The 23,103-nt window shown below is 42.1% G+C and overlaps 1 protein-coding gene across 3 annotated transcripts in view; it reads left to right on the plus strand.

Moving 5' to 3' along the window:
- The window catches only part of LOC129867987 (serine/arginine repetitive matrix protein 3-like), a 163,008-nt gene extending 140,551 nt beyond the window's left edge, over positions 1 to 22,457 (plus strand). For 2 of the 3 annotated variants that reach the window (XM_055941522.1, XM_055941524.1), the window contains 4 exons: positions 13,572 to 13,882; positions 15,719 to 15,988; positions 16,735 to 16,869; positions 18,684 to 22,457. In XM_055941522.1, the coding sequence (XP_055797497.1) occupies positions 13,572 to 13,882; positions 15,719 to 15,988; positions 16,735 to 16,869; positions 18,684 to 18,921 (954 nt within the window). In that variant the 3' untranslated portion in view covers positions 18,922 to 22,457. Of the gene's footprint in view, positions 1 to 13,571; positions 13,883 to 15,718; positions 15,989 to 16,734; positions 16,870 to 17,306 lie in introns of all 3 variants that reach the window. The other variant, XM_055941525.1, reaches the window with a different exon arrangement.
- The last annotated feature ends 646 nt before the right edge of the window (positions 22,458 to 23,103 follow it).

Here is a 23,103-nt window from a genome sequence, read left to right on the forward strand (position 1 = left end):
CTTCCTCTCCCTCTCCTCTCTCTGTCTCTCTCCCCCCTTTCTCTCTCTCTCCCCCTCTCCCTCTGTCTCCCCCTCTCTCTCTCTCTCCCCCCTCTCCCTCTCACTCCCCCTCTCCCTCTCGCTCCCCCTCTCCCTCTCTCCCCCCTCTCCCTCTCTCTCCCCCTCTCCCTCTTTTCCCCCTCTCCCTCTCTTTCCCCCCTCTCCCTCTCCTCTCTCTCTGTCTCTCTCCCCTCTCTATCTCTCTATCTATTATTTAACCACCAGGGAACTTTAGCAAGTTATTTTATCATTCCTTTTATCAGTTATATTTTGCTTTTAAGATTCTGGTTAGTTAGAGTTTGTTTTTTAAACTTAAATTCTGAATTCAGTCCAATAATCTGCCCTATTTGAAGCAGGTCCGTTTTTTCTGTTTGAAATCAGTCCAATATCCTGCCCTATTTGAAGCAGGTCCGTTTCTTTGTTTGAATTCAGTCCAATATCCTGCCCTATTTGAAGCAGGTCCGCTTCTTTGTTTGAATTCAGTCCAATATCCTGCCCTATTTGAAGCAGGTCCGTTTCTTTCTGTTTTTCTTTGTAGAATACATTGATTCCTGTTTGTCCAGCATCTCTCCGTTCTCTTGATGAAAGAGTTACATTCGTCTTATGATTTGATCATGTTTATTTCCTTGACGGCTGGTTCTAAACAGCTGTCATCACCTGCGTCCGTGGCTTTGTGTTGTCTTCTATCTACAGCTTTAGTCTTTATTCTGTGGACAAGGGGGTTCTTATTCTTAAGAGTCTCTGGTCAGCGGTCAGCTTTTACAGGAGAGTAGATTATTGCATGCAAGAGAACTCCCTATGTTTTTATATACCTGCTTTGGACCTTTGACCTCCTGATAATGATCTACAGTTGAAGTCGGAAGTTTACATACACCTCAGCCAAATACATTTAAACTCAGTCTTTCACAATTCCTGACATTTAATCCTAGTAAAAAATTCCCTGTTTTAGGTCAGTTAGGATCACCACTTTATTTAAAGAATGTGACATGTCAGAATAATAGTAGAGAGAATGATTTATTTCAGCTTTTATTTCTTTCATCACATTCCCAGTGGGTCAGAAGTTTACATACACTCAATTAGTATTTGGTAGCATTCCCTTTAAATTATTTAACCTCTCTAGGGTGGTTTCACTGGATACCGTCCCACCTGGCCAACATCCAGTGAAATTGCAGAGCGCCAAATTCAAAAACAGAAATACTCATTATAAAAATTCATGAAACATACAAGTGTTATACATCGGTTTAAAGAATAATTTCTTGTTAATCCAACCCCAGTGTCAGATTTCAAAAATACTTTACGGCGAAAGCAAACCATGCGATTATCTGAGAACAGCGCCGAGCAGACAAATCATTACAAACAGTAACCAGCCAAGTAGACGAGTAACAAAAGTCAGAAATAGCGTTAAAATATATCACTTACCTTTGATGATCTTCATATGGTTGCACTCCGAAGACTCCATGTTACACAATAAATGTTTGTTTTGTTCGATAAAGTCCCTCTTTATATTCAAAAACCTCAGTTTTGTTGGTGCGTTTTGTTCAGTAATACATTGGAACAAACTACGGTCACAACAGATTGACGAAAAATCAAAAAGTACCATAAACGTTCGTAGAAACATGTCAAACGATATTTAAAATCAATCCTCAAGTTGTTTTTGTCATAAATAATCAATAATAATTCAACCGGACAAAAGCTTCATCAATAGAAAAGGAGAAACAAGAGCGGCGCACTCCCGGTCACGCGCTGGACTCATGTCTGGAAAGTTCCACTGTCCTCTCATTGAAAGTGCTGTTTCTCCCTCATTTTTCAGAGTAAAAGACTGAAACTATGCCTAAAGGCTGGCCACATGTAGAGGAAGCCATAGAGATCGTGGACTGGGTCCTAAGTCTTTTTGGTGGATAGGCTTTCAATGGAAAAACAGGCATTTCAACATTAAAGCACTTCCTGGATGGATTTATCTCAGGTTTTCGCCTGCCATATCAGTTCTGTTATACTCACAGACATAATTTTAACCGTTTTGGAAACTTTAGAGTGTTTTCTATTCAAATCTACCAATTATATGCATATCCTTGGTTCTGGGCATGAGTAGCAGGCAGTCAACTTTGGGCACGCTTTTCATCCAAAATTCAGAATGCTGCCCCCTACCCTAGTGAGGTTAACTTGGGTCAAACGCCTTCCACAAGCCTCCCATGATAAGTTGGGTGAATTTTGGCCCATTCCTCCTGACAGTAACTGTAACTGAGTCAGATTTGTAGGCCTCCTTGCTCACACACACTTTTTCAGTTCTGCCCACAAATTTTCTATAGGATTGATGTCAGGTCTTTGTGATGGCCACTCTAATTCCTTGACTTGTTGTCCTTAAGCCATTTTGCCACAACTTTGGAAAGATGCTTGGGGTCATTGTCCATTTGGAAGACCCATTTGCGACCAAGCTTTAGCTTCCTGACTGATGTCTTGAGATGTTGCTTCAATATATCCACCAAATTTTCCATTCATCATGATGCCATCTATTTTGTGAAGTGCACCAGTCCCTCCTGGAGCGAATCACCCCCACACCATGATGCTGCCACCCCCGTGCTTCACGGTTGGGATGGTGTTCTTCGGCTTGCAAGCGTCCCCCTTTTTTCTCCAAACATAGCGATGGTCATTATGGCCAAACAGTTCTATTTTTGTTTCATCAGACCAGAGGACATTTCTCCAAAAAGTACAATCTTTGTCCCCATCTGCAGTTGAAAACCGTAGTCTGGCTTTTTTATGGCGGTTTTAGAGCAGCGGCTTCTTCCTTGCTGAGCGGCCTTTCAGGTTATGTCGATATAGGACTCGTTTTACTGTGGATATAGATACTTTTGTACCCGTTTCCTCCAGCATCTTCACAAGGTCCTTTGCTGTTGTTCTGGGATTGATCTGCACTTAATCTACATTAAATCCCTACGAAACAGAATGTGTCTCCTTCCTGAGCGGTATGACGGCTACGTGGTCCCATGGTGATAATACTTGCGTACTATTGTTTGTACAGATGAACATGGTACCTTCAGGCATTTGTAAATTGCTCCCAAGGATGAACCAGACTTGTGGAGGTCTACAATTTTGTTTCTGAGGTCTTAGCTGATTATTTTTTTGATTTTCCCATGATGTCAATTAAAGAGGCACTGAGTTTGAAGGTAGGCCTTGAAATACATCCACAGGTACACCTCCAATTGACTCAAATTATGTCAATTAGCCTATCAGAAGCTTCTGAAGCCATGACATCATTTTCTGGGATTTTCCAAGCTGTTTAAAGGCACAGTCCACTTAGTGTATGTAAACTTCTGACCCAGTGGAATTGTGATACAGTGAATTATAAGTGAAATAATCTGTCTGTAAACAATTGTTGGAAAAATTACTTGTGTCATGCACAAAGTAGATATCCTAACCGACTTGCCAAAACTATAGTTTGTGAACAAAAAATGTGTGGAGTGGTTGAAAAATGAGTTTTAATGACTCCAACCTAAGTGTATGTAAACTTCCAACTTCAACTGTATATATCCCGGAGACACACACACATACTCAGCCATGAAATTGCACCACACAAGCATCTACACACAGACACACAAAACCGTGTGAAGCCCCTTGCCCTGTTTATACTGCTTATTATAGAAAATGCTTGCATCCTAGCTCAATGTCCTCCGCCCACTATATCTTGCAACAGCACCCCCTTGCTCAAAGGCCTTATAATCAAGTTGGTCTACCAAACACATTTCTGTTTGAAATGGAGCTGTGTTTTTAAGAATAACCTCAATAAATATCCAGAAGTATTTATTTGCACTATTTGCAGAGGTCCTGTTCTCTCAGAGGACTGTTGCTTTTGCTGCAGGTAACGCTTTAACTGTGAGTAGAAATTCACTAGTACAGATTTGTGTCACCTATCCTATTAATAGATAGCATTAAACAGAGAACTAAAAGAGATTCGGACCGCAAGCTGTGCATCTCAACAGAGCCAATTAAGATGTCATATGCACAAAAAGTTACAGGGGAAATGCAACCCCACGCTGACAAGAAATTCCTTGGTTTGAACAAACTGTAGCCTAACATAGTATCTGGGTGTTGAACCCCTGAACGCTCTGGAACCCCTGAACTTAACACTCTGGAACCTCTGAACTTAACGCTCTGGAACCCCTGAACTTAACACTCTGGAACCCCTGAACTTAACACTATGGAACCCCTGAACTTAACACTCTGGAACCCCTGAACTTAACACTCTGGAACCCCTGAACTTAACACTCTGGAACCCCTGAACTTAACACTCTGGAACCCCTGAACTTAACACTCTGGAACCCCTGAACTTAACGCTCTGGAACCCCTGAACTTAACACTCTGGAACCCCTGAACTTAACACTCTGGAACCCCTGAACTTAATGCCCTGGAACTCCTGAACTTAACTCTCTGGAACTCCTGAACTTAATGCTCTGGAACCCCTGAACTTAACACTCTGGAACCCCTGAACTGAACACTCTGGAACCCCTACACTTAACACTCTGGAACCCCTGAACTTATTGCAATGGTCATTCACACAGAATGTCTACCCTGCCCTCTGGTGGAGTGGGCTGGGAAGGAGAGTGGATGATCTGAGAGATGTACAATACCTGCTCTCGGTGTGAGACGTTCCCTGAACATTGTGGTTGATTCCTTTCTCTTTTGTATTTGATTGAATGTCAGTTGATTTCATTGTCTCATGCCTCACTCTGCCAGGGAAGGGTTTGTCTCATGCCTCACTCTGCCAGGGAAGGGTTTGTCTCATGCCTCACTCTGCCAGGGAAGGGTTTGTCTCATGCCTCACTCTGCCAGGGAAGGGTCTGTCTCATGCCTCACTCTGCCAGGGAAGGGTCTGTCTCATGCCTCACTCTGCCAGGGAAGGGTTTGTCTCATGCCTCACTCTGCCAGGGAAGGGTCTGTCTCATGCCTCACTCTGCCAGGGAAGGGTTTGTCTCATGCTTCACTCTGCCAGGGAAGGGTTTGTCTCATGCCTCACTCTGCCAGGGAAGGGTTTGTCTCATGCCTCACTCTGCCAGGGAAGGGTTTGTCTCATGCCTCACTCTGCCAGGGAAGGGTTTGTGTCTTTTTCACCTTGCATTTTGTGAAATCTAATGATGCACTTATGTTGCCCCACTTTTCCCTTTTCTTCATACCTTACCTACTAAAGGAGGGAATGACTCTTTATTGGTAAGTGGATGTTAACCAAGAGGTTAAACAAGAGTAACGATTTAAAAAAAAACAGAAAACAGAAAATGGGTCGCTGTACACATCGCAGCAATAGTCTTCTCCAGGGAAAAAAACTCCACAAAAAGACAATTGAGTAGAAGACGATTTGTTTTTCTGATTTGACTCTATAATTGTGAATCTTTTATTTTGTTCCTTCCATTTCTGTGATGTCCCGTCAAGTTGTCTACTCTTTTTTATTTGTTTTGATTCATATTCGTTTTTTAACCGTTACTAAAACTGGAAAAAGTCCTCTTTTTCTATTCTACAAATCTGTAGCTCTCTACTATAACTCTCTCTACTGTATCTCTCTACTCTCTACTGTAGCTCTCTCTACTGTAACTCTCTCTACCGTAATTCTCTACTCTCTACTGTAACTCTTTCTACTGTAACTCTCTCTACTGTATCTCTCTACTCTCTACTGTAACTATCTCTACTGTATCTCTCTACTCTCTACTGTAACTCTCTCTACTGTAGCTCTCTCTACTGTAACGCTCTACTGTAACTCTCTCTACTGTAACTCTCTCTACTGTAACTTTCTCTACTGTACCTCTCTCTACTGTGGCTGTCTCTACTGTAGCTCTCTCTACTGTAGCTCTCTCTACTGTAACTCTCTCTACTGTATCTCTCTCTACTGTAGCTCTCTCTACTGTAACTCTCTCTACTGTAACTCTCTCTACTGTAACTCTCTACTGTAGCTCTCTACTGTAGCTCTCTCTACTGTATCTCTCTCTACTGTCTCTCTCTACTGTATCTCTCTACTGTATCTCTCTACTGTATCTCTCTACTGTAGCGCTCTCTACTGTAACTCTCTCTACTGTAACTCCCTCTACTGTAACTCCCTCTACTGTAGCTCTCTCTACTGTAGCTCTCTCAACTGTAACTCTCTCTAGTGTAACTCTCTCTACTGTAGCTCTCTCTACTGTAGCTCTCTCTACTGTAACTCTCTCTACTGTAACTCTCTCTTCTGTAACTCTCTACTCTTTACTGTAGCTCTCTCTACTGTAACTCTCTCTACTGTAACTCTCTCCACTGTAGCTCTCTACTATCTACTGTAGCTCTCTCTACTGTAACTCTCTACTGTAACTCTCTCTACTGTAACTCTCTACTGTAACTTTCTCTACTGTAACTCTCTCTACTGTGGCTCTCTCTACTGTAGCTCTCTCTACTTTAACTCTCCCCACTGTAGCTCTCTCTACTGTAACTCTCTCCACTGTTGCTCTCTCTACTGTAACTCTCTTTACTGTATCTCTCTACTGTAGTTCTCTCTACTGTAGTTCTCTCTACTGTAACTCCCTCTACTGTAACTCTCTCTACTGTAACTCTCTCTACTGTAACTCTCTCTACTGTAACTCTCTCTACTGTATCTCTCTCTACTGTCTCTCTCTACCGTATCTCTCTACTGTATCTCTCTACTGTATCTCTCTACTGTAGCTCTCTCTACTGTAACTCTCTCTACTGTAACTCCCTCTACTGTAACTCCCTCTACTGTAGCTCTCTCAACTGTAGCTCTCTCAACTGTAACTCTCTCTAGTGTAACTCTCTCTACTGTAGCTCTCTCTACTGTAGCTCTCTCTACTGTAACTCTCTCTACTGTAACTCTCTCTTCTGTAACTCTCTACTCTTTACTGTAGCTCTCTCTACTGTAACTCTCTCTACTGTAACTCTCTCCACTGTAGCTCTCTACTATCTACTGTAGCTCTCTCTACTGTAACTCTCTACTGTAACTCTCTCTACTGTAACTCTCTACTGTAACTTTCTCTACTGTAACTCTCTCTACTGTGGCTCTCTCTACTGTAGCTCTCTCTACTTTAACTCTCCCCACTGTAGCTCTCTCTACTGTAACTCTCTCCACTGTTGCTCTCTCTACTGTAACTCTCTTTACTGTATCTCTCTACTGTAGTTCTCTCTACTGTAACTCTCTACTGTAACTCCCTCTACTGTAACTCTCTCTACTGTAGCTCTCTCTACTGTAACTCTCTCGACTGTAGCTCTCTACTCTCTACTGTAACTCTCTCTACTGTAACTCTCTCTACTGTAATTCTCTACTCTCTACTGTAACTCTTTCTACTGTAACTCTCTCTACTGTATCTCTCTACTCTCTACTGTAACTCTCTCTACTGTAGCTCTCTCTACTGTAACTCTCTCTACTGTAACTCTCTCTACTGTAACTCTCTCTACTGTAACTCTCTCGACTGTAGCTCTCTACTCTCTACTGTAACTCTCTCTAATGTATCTCTCTCTACTGTAACTCTCTCTACTGTAGCTCTCTCTACTGTAGCTCTCTCTACTGTAATTCGCTCTACTGTAACTCTCTCTACTGTAACTCTAATCTCTACTGTAACTCTTCTATCTCTACTGTAGCTCTCTACTCTCTACTGTAACTCTCTCTACTGTAACTCTCTACTGTAACTCTTCTATCTCTACTGTAACTCTCTCTACTGTAACTCTCTTCTCTCTACTGTAACTATTCTATCTCTACTATAGCTCTCTCTACTGTAACTATCTCTACTGTAACTCTCTCTACTGTAGCTCTCTCTACTCTATCTCTCTTCTCTCTACTGTAACTCTCTCTACTGTAGCTCTCTACTGTATCTCTATACTGTATCTCTCTACTGTATCTCTCTCTACTGTATATCTCTCTACTGTAGCTCTCTACAGTAGCTCTCTACTGTAGCTCTCTACTGTATCTCTCTCTACTGTAACTATCTCTACTGTAACTCTCTCTACTGTATCTCTCTCTACTGTATCTCTCTCTACTGTATCTCTCTCTACTGTAGCTCTCTCTACTGTATCTCTCTACTGTAGCTCTCTACTGTAGCTCTCTACTGTAGCTCTCTACTGTATCTATCTCTACCTTATCTCTCTCTACTGTATCTCTCTCTACTGTAACTCTCTCTACTGTATCTCTCTACTGTAGCTCTCTCTACTGGATTTCTCTCTACTGGATCTCTCTACTGTAGCTCTCTCTACTGTATCTCTCTACTGTATCTCTCTCTACTGTATCTCTCTACTGTATCTCTCTACTGTATCTCTCTACTGTATCTCTCTACTGTAGCTCTCTCTACTGGATCTCTCTACTGTAGCTCTCTCTACTGTATCTCTCTACTGTATCTCTCTACTGTATCTCTCTACTGTATCTCTCTACTGTATCTCTCTACTGTAGCTCTCTCTACTGTATCTCTCTACTGTATCTCTCTCTACTGTATCTCTCTACTGTATCTCTCTACTGTATCTCTCTACTGTAGCTCTCTCTACTGTAGCTCTCTCTACTGGATCTCTCTACTGTAGCTATCTCTACTGGATCTCTCTACTGTAGCTCTCTCTACTGTATCTCTCTACTGTAACTCTCTACTGTAACTCTCTACTGTAACTCTCTCTACTGTATCTCTCTCTACTGTAAGTCTCTCTACTGTAACTCTCTACTGTAACTCTCTCTACTGTATCTCTCTCTACTGTAGCTCTCTCTACTGTAACTCTCTCTACTGTAACTCTCTCTACTGTATCTCTCTACTGTATCTCTCTACTGTATCTCTCTACTGTAGCTCTCTACTGTATCTTTCTACTGTATCTCTCTCTACTGTATCTCTCTACTGTATCTCTCTCTACTGTAGCTCTCTCTACTGTAGCTCTCTCTACTGTATCTCTCTACTGTAACTCTCTCTACTGTATCTCTCTACTGTAGCTCTCTACTGTAGCTCTCAACTGTAACTCTCTCTACTGTATCTCTCTACTGTATCTATCTCTACTGTAACTCTCTACTGTAACTCTCTCTACTGTATCTCTCTACTGTAGCTCTTTACTGTATCTCTCTACTGTATCTCTCTCTACTGTATCTCTCTACTGTATCTCTCTCTACTGTATCTCTCTACTGTAGCTCTCTCTACTGTAACTCTCTCTACTGTATCTCTCTCTACTGTAACTCTCTACTGTAAGTCTCTCTACTGTATCTCTCTACTGTATCTCTCTACTGTATCTCTCTCTACTGTAACTATCTCTACTGTAACTCCCTCTACTGTAGCTCTCTCTACTGTATCTCTCTCTACTGTAACTCTCTCTACTGTAACTCTCTACTGTAGCTCTCTCTACTGTATCTCTCTTCTCTCTGCTGTAACTATCTCTACTGTACCTTTCTCTACTGTATCTCTATACTGTATCTCTCTCTACTGTATCTCTCTACTGTATCTCTCTACTGTATCTCTCTCTACTGTATCTCTCTACTGTATCTCTCTCTACTGTAACTCTCTTCTCTCTACTGTAACTATTCTATCTCTACTATAGCTCTCTCTACTGTAACTATCTCTACTGTAACTCTCTCTACTGTAGCTCTCTCTACTCTATCTCTCTTCTCTCTACTGTAACTCTCTCTACTGTAGCTCTCTACTGTATCTCTATACTCTATCTCTCTACTGTATCTCTCTCTACTGTATATCTCTCTACTGTAGCTCTCTACAGTAGCTCTCTACTGTAGCTCTCTACTGTATCTCTCTCTACTGTAACTATCTCTACTGTAACTCTCTCTACTGTATCTCTCTCTACTGTATCTCTCTCTACTGTATCTCTCTCTACTGTAGCTCTCTCTACTGTATCTCTCTACTGTAGCTCTCTACTGTAGCTCTCTACTGTATCTATCTCTACCTTATCTCTCTCTACTGTATCTCTCTCTACTGTAACTCTCTCTACTGTATCTCTCTACTGTAGCTCTCTCTACTGGATCTCTCTCTACTGGATCACTCTACTGTAGCTCTCTCTACTGTATCTCTCTACTGTATCTCTCTCTACTGTATCTCTCTACTGTATCTCTCTACTGTATCTCTCTACTGTATCTCTCTACTGTAGCTCTCTCTACTGGATCTCTCTACTGTAGCTCTCTCTACTGTATCTCTCTACTGTATCTCTCTACTGTATCTCTCTACTGTATCTCTCTACTGTATCTCTCTACTGTAGCTCTCTCTACTGTATCTCTCTACTGTATCTCTCTCTACTGTATCTCTCTACTGTATCTCTCTACTGTATCTCTCTACTGTATCTCTCTACTGTAGCTCTCTCTACTGTAGCTCTCTCTACTGGATCTCTCTACTGTAGCTCTCTCTACTGTATCTCTCTACTGTAACTCTCTACTGTAACTCTCTACTGTAACTCTCTCTACTGTATCTCTCTCTACTGTAAGTCTCTCTACTGTAACTCTCTACTGTAACTCTCTCTACTGTATCTCTCTCTACTGTAGCTCTCTCTACTGTAACTCTCTCTACTGTAACTCTCTCTACTGTATCTCTCTACTGTATCTCTCTACTGTATCTCTCTACTGTAGCTCTCTACTGTATCTTTCTACTGTATCTCTCTCTACTGTATCTCTCTACTGTATCTCTCTCTACTGTAGCTCTCTCTACTGTAGCTCTCTCTACTGTATCTCTCTACTGTAACTCTCTCTACTGTATCTCTCTACTGTAGCTCTCTACTGTAGCTCTCAACTGTAACTCTCTCTACTGTATCTCTCTACTGTATCTATCTCTACTGTAACTCTCTACTGTAACTCTCTCTACTGTATCTCTCTACTGTAGCTCTTTACTGTATCTCTCTACTGTATCTCTCTCTACTGTATCTCTCTACTGTATCTCTCTACTGTAGCTCTCTCTACTGTAACTCTCTCTACTGTATCTCTCTCTACTGTAACTCTCTACTGTAAGTCTCTCTACTGTATCTCTCTACTGTATCTCTCTACTGTATCTCTCTCTACTGTAACTATCTCTACTGTAACTCCCTCTACTGTAGCTCTCTCTACTGTATCTCTCTCTACTGTAACTCTCTCTACTGTAACTCTCTACTGTAGCTCTCTCTACTGTATCTCTCTTCTCTCTGCTGTAACTATCTCTACTGTACCTTTCTCTACTGTATCTCTATACTGTATCTCTCTCTACTGTATCTCTCTACTGTATCTCTCTACTGTATCTCTCTCTACTGTATCTCTCTACTGTATCTCTCTCTACTGTATCTCTCTACTGTATCTCTCTACTGTATCTCTCTCTACTGTATCTCTCTACTGTATCTCTCTCTACTGTATCTCTCTACTGTATCTCTCTCTACTGTATCTCTCTCTACTGTAACTCTCTACTGTATCTCTCTCTACTGTAACTATCTCTACTGTATCTCTATACTGTATCTCTCTACTGTAACTCTCTCTACTGTATTTCTCTCTACTGTAGCTCTCTACTGTATCTCTCTTCTCTCTACTGTAGCTCTCTCTACTGTAACTCTCTCTACTGTATCTCTCTACTGTAACTCTCTCTACTGTAGCTCTCTACTGTATCTCTCTACTCTCTACTGTAACTCTCTCTACTGTAGCTCTCTCTACTGTAACTCTCTCTACTGTATCTCTCTACTGTATCTCTCTCTACTGTAGCTCTCTACTGTAGCTCTCTACTGTAACTCTCTCTACTGTATCTATCTCTACTGTATTTCTCTCTACTGTATCTCTCTCTACTGTAGCTCTCTCTACTGTATCTCTCTCTATTGTAGCTCTCTCTACTGTATCTCTCTACTTTAACTCTCTACTGTAACTCTCTCTACTGTATCTCTCTACTGTAGCTCTCTCTGCTGTAACTCTCTCTACGATATCTCTCTCTATTGTAGCTCTCTCTACTGTATCTCTCTACTGTATCTCTCTCTACTGTATCTCTCTACTGCATCTCTCTCTACTGTACCTCTCTCTACTGTATCTCTCTACTGTAACTCTCTACTGTAACTCTCTCTACTGTATCTCTCTCTACTGTAGCTCTCTCTACTGTAGCTCTCTACTGTAACTTTCTCTACTGTAGCTATCTACTGTAGCTCTCTACTGTATCTCTCTCTACTGTAACTATCTCTACTGTAACTCTCTCTACTGTATCTCTCTATTGTATCTCCCTCTCCTGTATCTCTCTCTACTGTATCTCTCTCTACTGTAACTATCTCTACTGTAACTCTCTCTACTGTATCTCTCTACTGTATCTCTCTACTGTATCTCTCTACTGTAGCTCTCCACTTTAACTCTCTCTACTGTATCTCTCTCTACTGTATCTCTCTCTACTGTAACTATCTCTACTGTAACTCTCTCTACTGTTTCTCTCTCTACTGTATCTCTCTACTGTAGCTCTCCACTGTAACTCTCTCTTGTATCTCTCTCTACTGTTTCTCTCTACTGTATCTCTCTACTGTATCTCTCTCTCTACTGTAGCTCTCTACTGTAACTCTCTCTACTGTAGCTCTCTACTGTAACTCTCTCTACTGTAACTCTCTACTGTAACTCTCTCTACTGTATCTCTCTACTGTAGCTCTCCACTGTAACTCTCTCTACTGTATCTCTCTACTGTATCTCTCTCCTGTATCTCTCTCTACTGTTTCTCTCTACTGTATCTCTCTACTGTATCTCTCTCTACTGTAGCTCTCTACTGTAACTCTCTCTAATGTAGCTCTCTACTGTAGCTCTCTCTACTTTAACTCTCTCTACTGTAACTATCTCTACTGTAACTCTCTCTACTGTATCTGTCTACTGTATCTCTCTCTCCTGTATCTCTCTCTACTGTAGCTCTCTACTGTATCTCTCTCTACTGTAACTCTCTCTACTGTATCTTTCTCTACTGTATCTCTCTCTACTGTAACTCTCTCTACTGTATCTCTCTCTACTGTAACTCTCTACTGTATCTCTCTCTACTGTATCTCTCTCTACTGTATCTCTCTCTACTGTATCTCTCTACTGTATCTCTCTCTACTGTAACTCTCTCTACTGTAACTATCTCTACTGTAACTCTCTCTACTGTATCTGTCTACTTTATCTCTCTCTCCTGTATCTCTCTCTACTGTAGCTCTCTACTGTATCTCTCTCTACTGTATCTCTCTACTGTAGCTCTCTACTGTATCTCTCTCTACTGTATCTCTCTACTCTCTACTCTCCTCTCTCTTTTCTTCTCTACTCTCCTCTCTCTGCTTTTTAACTTTATTTGTTAATTTGATATTGTTTACCATTCTTCCTCTCCCTCTTCTAGTTTTTTTGTTTGTTTCTTTTTTAGGATTATGATTTCTTCATCTCATTTTGGTTTTGCATGCCAAAGTATTGCATGCGCCGCACCATAGAGGACTGTCTATAAGCCATATCAAGAAAAAACCTAGATCTTTTCTATTAGATGTTGACCCTCTTTTGGCAAGTACACCGTAGCACTCAAACCCTCCACTGTGACAAACTCTGAGTTCCCTTCTTCCCCTTTCTTCTGTTTTGTCTTTGGTTCTTTTTTTTCCGTTTGTTGGTTATCATCTCTCTACAGAAGCTGAGAATGCTGACTGCTGCTTCTCCGGGAGCCCAGTCGACCGTGATACTGCCACAACTGAGAGGAGGAGAGAACAAGGCCCACACTGCCCTCTACAGGGCCCCAGGAAGTACTGCTGCCCAGGCTGGAGAGGCCCTACATGGGGAGGACAGGCAGACGACGGGGCTGGGGTCGTCAGGGAGATGGGGAGGTCACAGAGGTCACAGAGTCCAGGGGAAGCGCTCCCATTCGCCGACTCACAGCAGTGACTCTACCCATTCTCAACATAACCTGCATCCTCACAGAGAAAAGAGCTCTCACCAGAAAAAGTAAGGAGAGAGATTGGACCGGCCATTCTGACATAACCTTTACCGGTCATTGGCCGGATTAATGCAGGGAATTACTGGGGCTTAAACCCCTGAGCACTGACCCAAGGGGGCCCAAGAAGCAGCAAAGAAAAAGTAAAAAAACAAAAACATTTTTAATTACATGACCGGTAGTGCATTGATTGGGTAACCGATTCTGAAAAAATCCCCACTAAAATCCCCACCAAAATCCCCACCAAAATCCCCACCAAAATACTGAATGATAAATAAATGTGACTGGTCAATTGTTTGAGTCAAGGGGCTGGGCCCAAACCCGAGGCAAAAAAATATAAAATAGTTCCATTATTATGATAGTTTTTTTAAAATCCAACAACAACGTTCCAAATACACGAGAGAGCATAATATAATATATATATATATATATAAAACAAATTAACTCTGTGGCTTATATATATATATATATATAATATAATATAATAAAGCCACAGAGTTCTTTTTTTTTTTTACTGTGGATAACATTGTATTACAAGCGCCTACAGGTAACTGCCAGAATAAATGAAACACCAACATAAATGTCTTAAAAGTGTGTTTGGTCGCCACGAGCTGCCAGAACAGCTTCAATGCACCTTGGCATAAATTCTACAAATGGACCTAAAACAAATGGACCTAAACCAAGGAAACTGCACCCCACAGACCATAACAAACATAGCTGTGGGAAGTTGGGGTGCTGAGAGTGCTGCAGCACCCCCTAAAATGTTTTAATAAAAAATTAAATATTAGATAAACAGTGCACTCAAACTATTCAGACCCCTTCCCTTTTTTCAATATTTTTTTACGTTACAGTCTTGTTCTAAAATTGATTTTTTTTAAAGTCATACATCTACACACAATACTGCATAATGACAAAGCGAAAACAGTCTCCCCCCCCCCCCCCCCCCGGCAAATTTATTACAAATAAAAAACAGAAATACCTTCTTTACATAAGTATTCAGAGCCTTTGCTTTGAGACTTGAAATTGAGCTCAGGTGCATCCTGTTACCATTGATCATCCTTGAGATGTTTCTACAACTTGATTGGAGTTCACCTGTGGTCAATTTAATGGATTGGACCTGATTTGGAAAGGCACACACCTGTCTATATAAGGTCCCACAGTTGACAGTGCATGTCAGAGCAAAAAACCATGAGGTCGAATTAATTGTCCGTTGAGCTCCGAGACAGGATTGTGTCGAGGCACAGATCTGGGGAAGGGTACCAAAACATTTCTGCAGCATTGAAGGTCCCCAAGAACACAGTGGCCTCCACCAATCTTAAATGGAAGAAGTTTGGAACCACCAAGACTCTTCCTAGAGCTGGCCGCACGGGCAAACTGAGCCATCAGGGGAGAAGGGCCATGGTCAGGAAGGTGACCAAGAACCCGATGGTCACTCTGACAGAGCTCCAGAGTGCCTCTGTGGATATGGGAGAACCTTCCAGAAGGAAAGTCTCTGCAGCACTCCACTGGGCCTTTATGGGGCTCCCGAGGGGCGTAGCGTTCTAAGGGACTGTGTCTCAGTGTTAGAGGCATCACTTCAGACACCCTGATTTGAATCCAGGCTGTATCACAACCGGCCGTGATTGGGAGTCCCATAGGGCGGCGCACAATTGGCCCAGCATCGTCCGGGTTTGTCCGGGGTAGGCCGTCATTGTAAATAAGAATTTGTTCTTAACTGACTTGCCTAGTAAAATAAAGGTTAAATAAAAAAAATAAAAAAATAAAACCTACTAAAGGAATCCACCATGACTGCCATCTTTCCTCTGTTACCACTAATCAACTGATACTCCTTACCTATCTACCTCCAGGACTAAAGTATCCCACTCTTCCAAGCGGCACCACCGTGGGGGTCGCGGACAGACCCATCACCAGAGGCTCTCTGCATCTCCAGGGCGGCACCAGCATGCGTCTGGGTCAGGCACGAAGAAGAGTGAGTCTCGGGGGCGGGGCGGTGTGGGGGTCCGGCAGCGCAGCAGCTCCTGGAGCTCAGGACGGTCCTCATCCTGCTCTGCCTCCAGAGAGAGAGGCCCCAGCAAGGCCAAGTCCCTCCACGTCCATGCCAGACAGAACAATTCCAGGTGAGGAACACCGCCTACGGAAGGGTTACTTACTAGTCTGTGGATGATAGTTAACCTACCAGCAAGAGGAATGATACTTACTAGTCTGTGGATGATAGTTAACCTACCAGCAAGAGGAATGATACTTACTAGTCTGTGGATGATAGTTAACCTACCACCAATAGGAAGAATACTTACTAGTCTGTGGATGATAGTTAACCTACCACCAAGAGGAAGAATACTTACTAGTCTGTGGATGATAGTTAACCTACCAGCAAGGGGAATGATACTTACTAGTCTGTGGATGATAGTTAACCTACCAGCAAGAGGAAGAATACTTACAAGTCTGTGGATGATAGTTAACCTACCAGCAAGAGGAAGAATACTTACTAGTCTGTGGATGATAGTTAACCTACCAGCAAGAGGAAGAATACTTACTAGTCTGTGGATGATAGTTAACCTACCAGCAAGAGGAATGATACTTACTAGTCTGTGGATGATAGTTAACCTACCAGCAAGAGGAAGAATACTTACTAGTCTGTGGATGATAGTTAACCTACCAGCAAGAGGAATGATACTTACTAGTCTGTGGATGATAGTTAACCTACCTTGAAGGCCAGATTAACCTCTTGGTTTTTAGGTCTACTAGAAACTTTTGTAGTTTAGTTTAGCTCCCCAGTGATTTTATTTTGACACAAACATAACTTTTTTCATACATTTTGTTTTCTTTCCTGTCCAGTACATGACAATTTCTGTGGTATTTTTAGTTTTTCCGCTAAGGAGAGAGATAGTCCTCATCACTCTGACGCTGACCGTGCTCACCGGCGCTCCAGGAGCTACTCTCCCATCAGGAAGAGGAGACGAGATTCTCCCAGCTTCATGGAGGCTCGCAGGATCACCAGGTAACAGAACAGCTACAGTATCTAACCACGCTCCCTCAGTGAAAGCAGAAGACAGTTGTAACACTGACATCTATGGGAGAGATTGTCAAGGTTTCTCCCTCTCAGCTTTTCCTGGGGGTTTTTCTCAACAATTTGATTGTAAATACTCATAATTACATAATTACTGTAAATGTGGGGTTATTTTATGTACATACTGTATGTGTGTATAAGTGTGTGTTTTATCCTTAATCAAGTGGAACTGAAAATGTTATATTATTTCAGGTGAAATGTATTTTTATCGTAGAAGTGTACAACCTTTATTACAGACTGGATTTGTCACAGCTGAGCGATGGCACACAGTAGCAATAATATGATTCAATTGTATTTCCCAGGATATGTGTGGAGTGCTTTTCGATAAAATGCTGGTTTTGTCACTCCTCTGTCACTCCTGTACAAAGGAAGATTCCCCTGGAAGCCAAGACAACAGAATGCTGATGAGCTGCAGGCTAGGTTACTGTGGTAACAGTTGCCGTGCAGCAGGACTCTCCTAGTCCTCCTGACTGAAGTCTGGTGAAGCAGCTAACCAACAGAACAAACTTCCCAAGAGTAACACTGCTGCCTCTCCTTTCCCTCGAGTCTCTCTCCTTCTTTCTATCCTCTTTTCCTTTTGTAAAGCCACTTGACTAAACTCACACGAGCACTAGAGAAACGGTCAGATATCCACTAATGTTATAACACAGGTGTGTTTGATGAAGGTGCTATCAAGGCCTTCATCTTAGTCAGTACCGTCTCCCTTGAACTTGGCCGTTATCCCAAATTGTAAATCTACAGAAATTCCAATGACAATTATTTTTTTGATGATTCCAGTAAATACTCATTCAGTAGCAGAAGCACCTTGATAGAGCTGACGTCGTTCCTAGATCGTTAAGTCACCTGATTTGTGGTTGATGGCTAACCTTCAGATCATTTTCCTGTCCTTTTTTTGTGGCTAACAGCTCTTAACTTACCAGCAGCAACCTCTCAAACCTCTGAAACCTCTCAACTTCTGCAAGACTCACCTAGGTTGTACCTTGAGGATGTCCATTAACAAGGCAATCTCAGTGCTTTTAACCCATTGAAGTGTGTGTGTGTGTGTGTGTGTGTGTGTGTGTGTGTGTGTGTGTGTGTGTGTGTGTGTGTGTGTGTGTGTGTGTGTGTGTGTGTGTGTGTGCGGACGAATACTAACTAACATATGCATCTGCTCTCTTTCAGCACCTCTCAATCTGACTGTATCACCTAATAACCATAGTAACAACTACAGTAACAACTACAGTAATAAATACAATAAAAACCACAGTAACAACTACAGTAATAAATACAATAATAATACAGTAACAACCACAGCTATAACTACAGTAATAAATACAGTAACAACCACAGTAACAACTACAGTAATAAATACAATAATAATACAGTAACAACTACAGTAACAACTACAGTAATAAATACAACGATAACTTCAGTATGTCAATTTCTCTGGTCTGCTTTTGATGACAGCTGACCAAGTGCTTATTATTTATTTGTTTACTTTTATTAAGATTCAAACATGTTATAGATTTGACGTGGTACAGCACATGGATTATTTATATATATTTTTTTTTAAATACATTTGATATTTAAATTCTGAGAGTATTTAAAAAATGGATTATGTTGCAAAACCTACAGCATTCCTACTGTAACAGAGACAGGAAAATACGCTCTCTGGTCAGCTGTCAATGTGCTGGTCCTCCTCACACTAACTAACTCCTACAAGAGCTTTATGTACTGTCTAATCTCCTACCCTCTCCTCTCCTCAGCGCTCGGAAGCGGCCTATCCCGTACTACCGCCCCAGTCCTTCCTCCTCCAGTTCCATGTCAAGCCCCTCCCACTCAGGGAGGAGCCGCAGCCGCTCAAGCAGCCCCAGGAGCCGCAGCCGCTCAAGCATCCCCAGGAGCCGCAGCCGCTCAAGCAGCCCCAGGAGCCACAGCCGCTCACGCAGCCCCAGGAGCCACAGCAACTACAGCCGCAGCAGCTACGAAAGCCCCGGCTTCTGATGACAGAGAGAGGGAGAGTGGGGGAGGTGGGGGGTGATAGAGAGAGAGAGAGAGAGATAGGGGGAGACAGCAGGAGAGATTGAGGGAGAGAGAGGGGGAGAGAGATAAATCATGTTATGCGTCCCTGATTGGTCCAAACACAGGGTCAGATCTTCTCTGTTTTTTTTTACCATCCTCAGTCTCCATCTCTGTATACCAGCGTTAACCAGCGTTAACCAGCGTTAACCAGCGTTAACCAGCGTTAACCAGCGTTAACCCGAGCCTGGATCTGAAATATCGATTTGTCCTCACATAGGCAATTATTTAAAATAACATTTTTCAGATCATGCTTTTAGAAAATAATTGATAAAGAACAATTCTGTAAGCACTTTCTCTATATCTTTCTGCATAGCAAAAGTAACCCCCCCCCAAAAACATATTCCAGCAATGGGACACTTCCATGGAGTTTGTCGAAGAAGAGATACAAGTGGAAAAGAAAAGAAAATCAAACAGCACTGGGCAATTCTTCCTCCAATGTCATTACATCATTTCCCCAAAGACACTTATGCTCTATTTTAAGAACCAGAGAGATCAACAGATGCGATAAAGAACAAAAGAAAAGATGGCTGACGATTTAGCATGCAGAAGGGTACTGATACAGCAGGATGTATAGATGATTCTAAACTGTAAGTTCTGGCTTGTAAACTATGCACTGTATATTCTATGTGATTTTGTTTGAAGAGGCTTGTTATTTGATGGTGACTTCGCATGATGATGCATTAGAAAGGAGGAAGGCTGCGGCTTGTCCCAGAGAGCCCTGCTGCCTGCCATTACAGTACTACAGGTCCCAGGGTGCACCTGTCCCTGCCCCTATCACTACAGTACTACAGGTCCCAGGGTGCAACTGTCCCTGCCCCTATCACTACAGTACTACAGGTCCCAGGGTGCATCTGTCCCTGCCCCTATCACTACAGTACTACAGGTCCCAGGGTGCATCTGTCCCTGCCCCTATCACTACAGTACTACAGGTCCCAGGGTGCACCTGTCCCTGCCACTATCACTACAGTACTACAGGTCCCAGGGTGCATCTGTCCCTGCCCCCTATTCTGACTTGGGGCACGTTCAGATAGAAGTATGCTATGTAGAACAAACATGGATCTCTGAGATGTAGAATGAGTAATCATGTCGGCTCTATTTGTGGTATTTCTATCTGAAACGATCGAGGACATTTTGGTACCGAACATGGCCCTGACATTCCTGACCTGTAATCACACACAGAGGTAAAAAAAAAAAGGGACAAATGTTTGATTATTATGTACTTTTTCTCTCTTCCCTATTCCACTATTTATTATGTTCAGACCTCTTGCCCAATGACCAGTGACGTGAAGTCGCTCTGTAAAGATGCTCCTTCTAAAGATATCTTCTGCAAAAGCAACCATGCAATCATGTCGGGGGGTGGGTCTGTCTTTTATCCACAGCTATTTATTCAGTTATTTATTCCAATTATTTAACTATTTCTTATGTTATTTATTTGTTAATTTATTTGATTATTTATTTGTTTTGTCTCATCGAATGTTTTTAAAACAATTTGAAGAAGCGTGTTGTTGAGATCTTAATATTTAATGGGAGATTGCTGCATATGTACACATCCTCATCTATCAATATACAGAACGGCAATTGATGTTTTAACCCAAATCCCTTTTTATTGGTCATGAAGCTTCTGCTTCCTTTAAGAAGTGAGTGAGTGAGCTGGAGATAGCTTGTTTCTATGGGGGCCGGGTTCCCAATCCCTTACCTGATGCCATGTATAATGCTCTTACACAGGGTTACTTAGAGGGGCTGTTACCTGTCTGTCTGTCTGTCTCCTGGTGCAGGGGATGTCTATTTACAGTCTTAGAGAGACTGTTACCTGTCTGTCTGTCTGTCTGTCTCCTGGTGCAGGAGATGTCTATTTACAGTCTTAGAGGGGCTGTTAGCTGTCTGTCTGTCTGTCTGTCTCCTGGTGCAGGGGATGCCTATTTACAGTCTTAGAGGGGCTGTTACTCTGCAGGGCTCCAAAGCTCCACTTCTACCAACTCCTACTGTCGAAATCATAAACCAGTCCTGGATTGGCTCTCTGCAGACAAAGGTGTGTTGATTGGGCTAGTTTGTTGTCGGTGTTACCAATCACATTGCCCCTGCTGTAAAAGACTGATCTATGCCCTACACCCTGCTTTTAACCAGAGGTGTCCTGGGAACTGGCTCTGACCTGACATGAGGTCAAAGACAGAGGGTACAAGCCAGTGGTCAACTAAACTATGTATGCGGCGAATGCCCCTGCTAGCAAAACGCTTGCACCCAGACACAGGTAGTCCCACTAGATGCCCATCATGTTCCCTGTCTCTGTTTACTACTCTGTGCTGATTGGTCCCCAGCTAGCACAAAACGTTCTGAAAACCATATGTTTCTTAGAGCTTGGTTAGAGCGTGAACGTCCTATGTTTATTTGGCATACAACCGTCCCATAACATTTACTACAGTTTTATAACGTTCTTCTGTGGGATTTTCAGTACTTCAGCAAAAATGTTTTCTACAGGTTTCCTCATGGTTCTATTTAAAGTCATGTTCTCAGAACATTAAGAAAAAGTTCCATAAAAAAAACCCACCAGAAAACATCAGTAACGTTCAAAGAACGTTGTAAGAATGTTATTTAAAAACATATACATTCCGTTCTCAGCATCAACAAAACTCTCTAGCTTGTTAAATTGTTTTTAGAAGTGTTGGCCGCGCCCACTAATCGGCCACACCTGATCTTAATGAGTGGTTGTTTCCTTTGAACTAGGGTCTGTTTGTATAGACAAATGAACATGGCACGCTAGCTCCATCCTAGTGGAGCAGTGGACTAATTCCATGGATAGAGAACAGAAGATCGTAGGTTTGAATCTCACTGACGCCGTGCCACAATAAAAAAGGAATGTGTTTGCATGATTAATGCCTAGAAAATAAATGTCCATGTGTCCTATCTGTGCTGAGAGTTCATAACAGTTAACCCAAACTAAAATAGCAGTGTTATTAAAAGTCTTATTGAAACATGTTCTCAGAGTGTTATTTAATTACCTTAAATTTCAATTACCTAGAATTTCCGTTCTCAGAATGTTAATAAAAAAAACTCCCAAGGTTGGTTTTCAGGGGAACCCTGCAACCTAAATATTAACGTGCCCAGAACAGGCAAAGTTTTCGCTTCCATTCTCAGAAATTAATACAAACGTTTTTTGTTTTAATCGTCAGGAATCTTATGGCTTCGTTCCCAGAACGAAGCCATAAAACGTACGTTCCCACAGCTTCCAAGGAACCAAATGTGCTAGCTGGGACAGCTGCTGGTGATGACGCAACCAGAGCCCCTGTCTTCCTTCCCATTCGTCAAGCCTCCTGTCACTCATGCGGTGTTACTTTCATAATGTAAACATGTTTTGTTATTAAGAGTACAATGCTAAACCTTTTGGATTGCATAAAAGTCACTTAGTTGTAGTTTACCAGTTATTATATACAGGACAATAAATATAAACCAATGGAAAATGAGCTACTTGTGTTGTCGTCTTTCGATCGATACTCTTTTTGACATGACAAAACCAAAACACATTGGAACTCTATTCACTATTCATACCAGAGACATAAAGTAAAACGTCCATGTGCTATGTGTATGTGCCACCTGCAGGGGGTGCTAATGTAACTATTTTCTTTATTTCCTAATGATACGTCTGGAAACCTCTGGACTGGATGGACTGGAGCATTCTGTAACCTGGTGTACTTCTCCAGCTCCTCAAAGAACTGCCTGTTTGTTTTTCCAGACAAGTCCATGAACTCAACCTACAGTATGTTACGGTAACCTGTGAATATGCGATGAATACAGCATAGCTTCCAAGAAATAACAATGTTATATCTGACACTGGTTGATAAATCTAAGGCTGTTGAATTTATGAAAAGGCCTTAACCCAAATCTGCCCTAATCCCAGCCCTAAACCTAACAATAGCCCTAACCCTAGCCCTAAACCACAACACTTACCCTAGCCCTCAACCACAACACTTACCCTAGCCCTCAACCACAACACTTACCCTAGCCCTCAACCACAACACTTACCCTAGCCCTCAACCACAACACTTACCCTAGCCCTCAACCACAACACTTACCCTAGCCCTCAACCACAACACTTACCCTAGTCCTCAA

Source organism: Salvelinus fontinalis, chromosome 13, assembly GCF_029448725.1.
Source record: "Salvelinus fontinalis isolate EN_2023a chromosome 13, ASM2944872v1, whole genome shotgun sequence".
Classification (NCBI taxonomy): Eukaryota; Metazoa; Chordata; class Actinopteri; order Salmoniformes; family Salmonidae; genus Salvelinus; species Salvelinus fontinalis.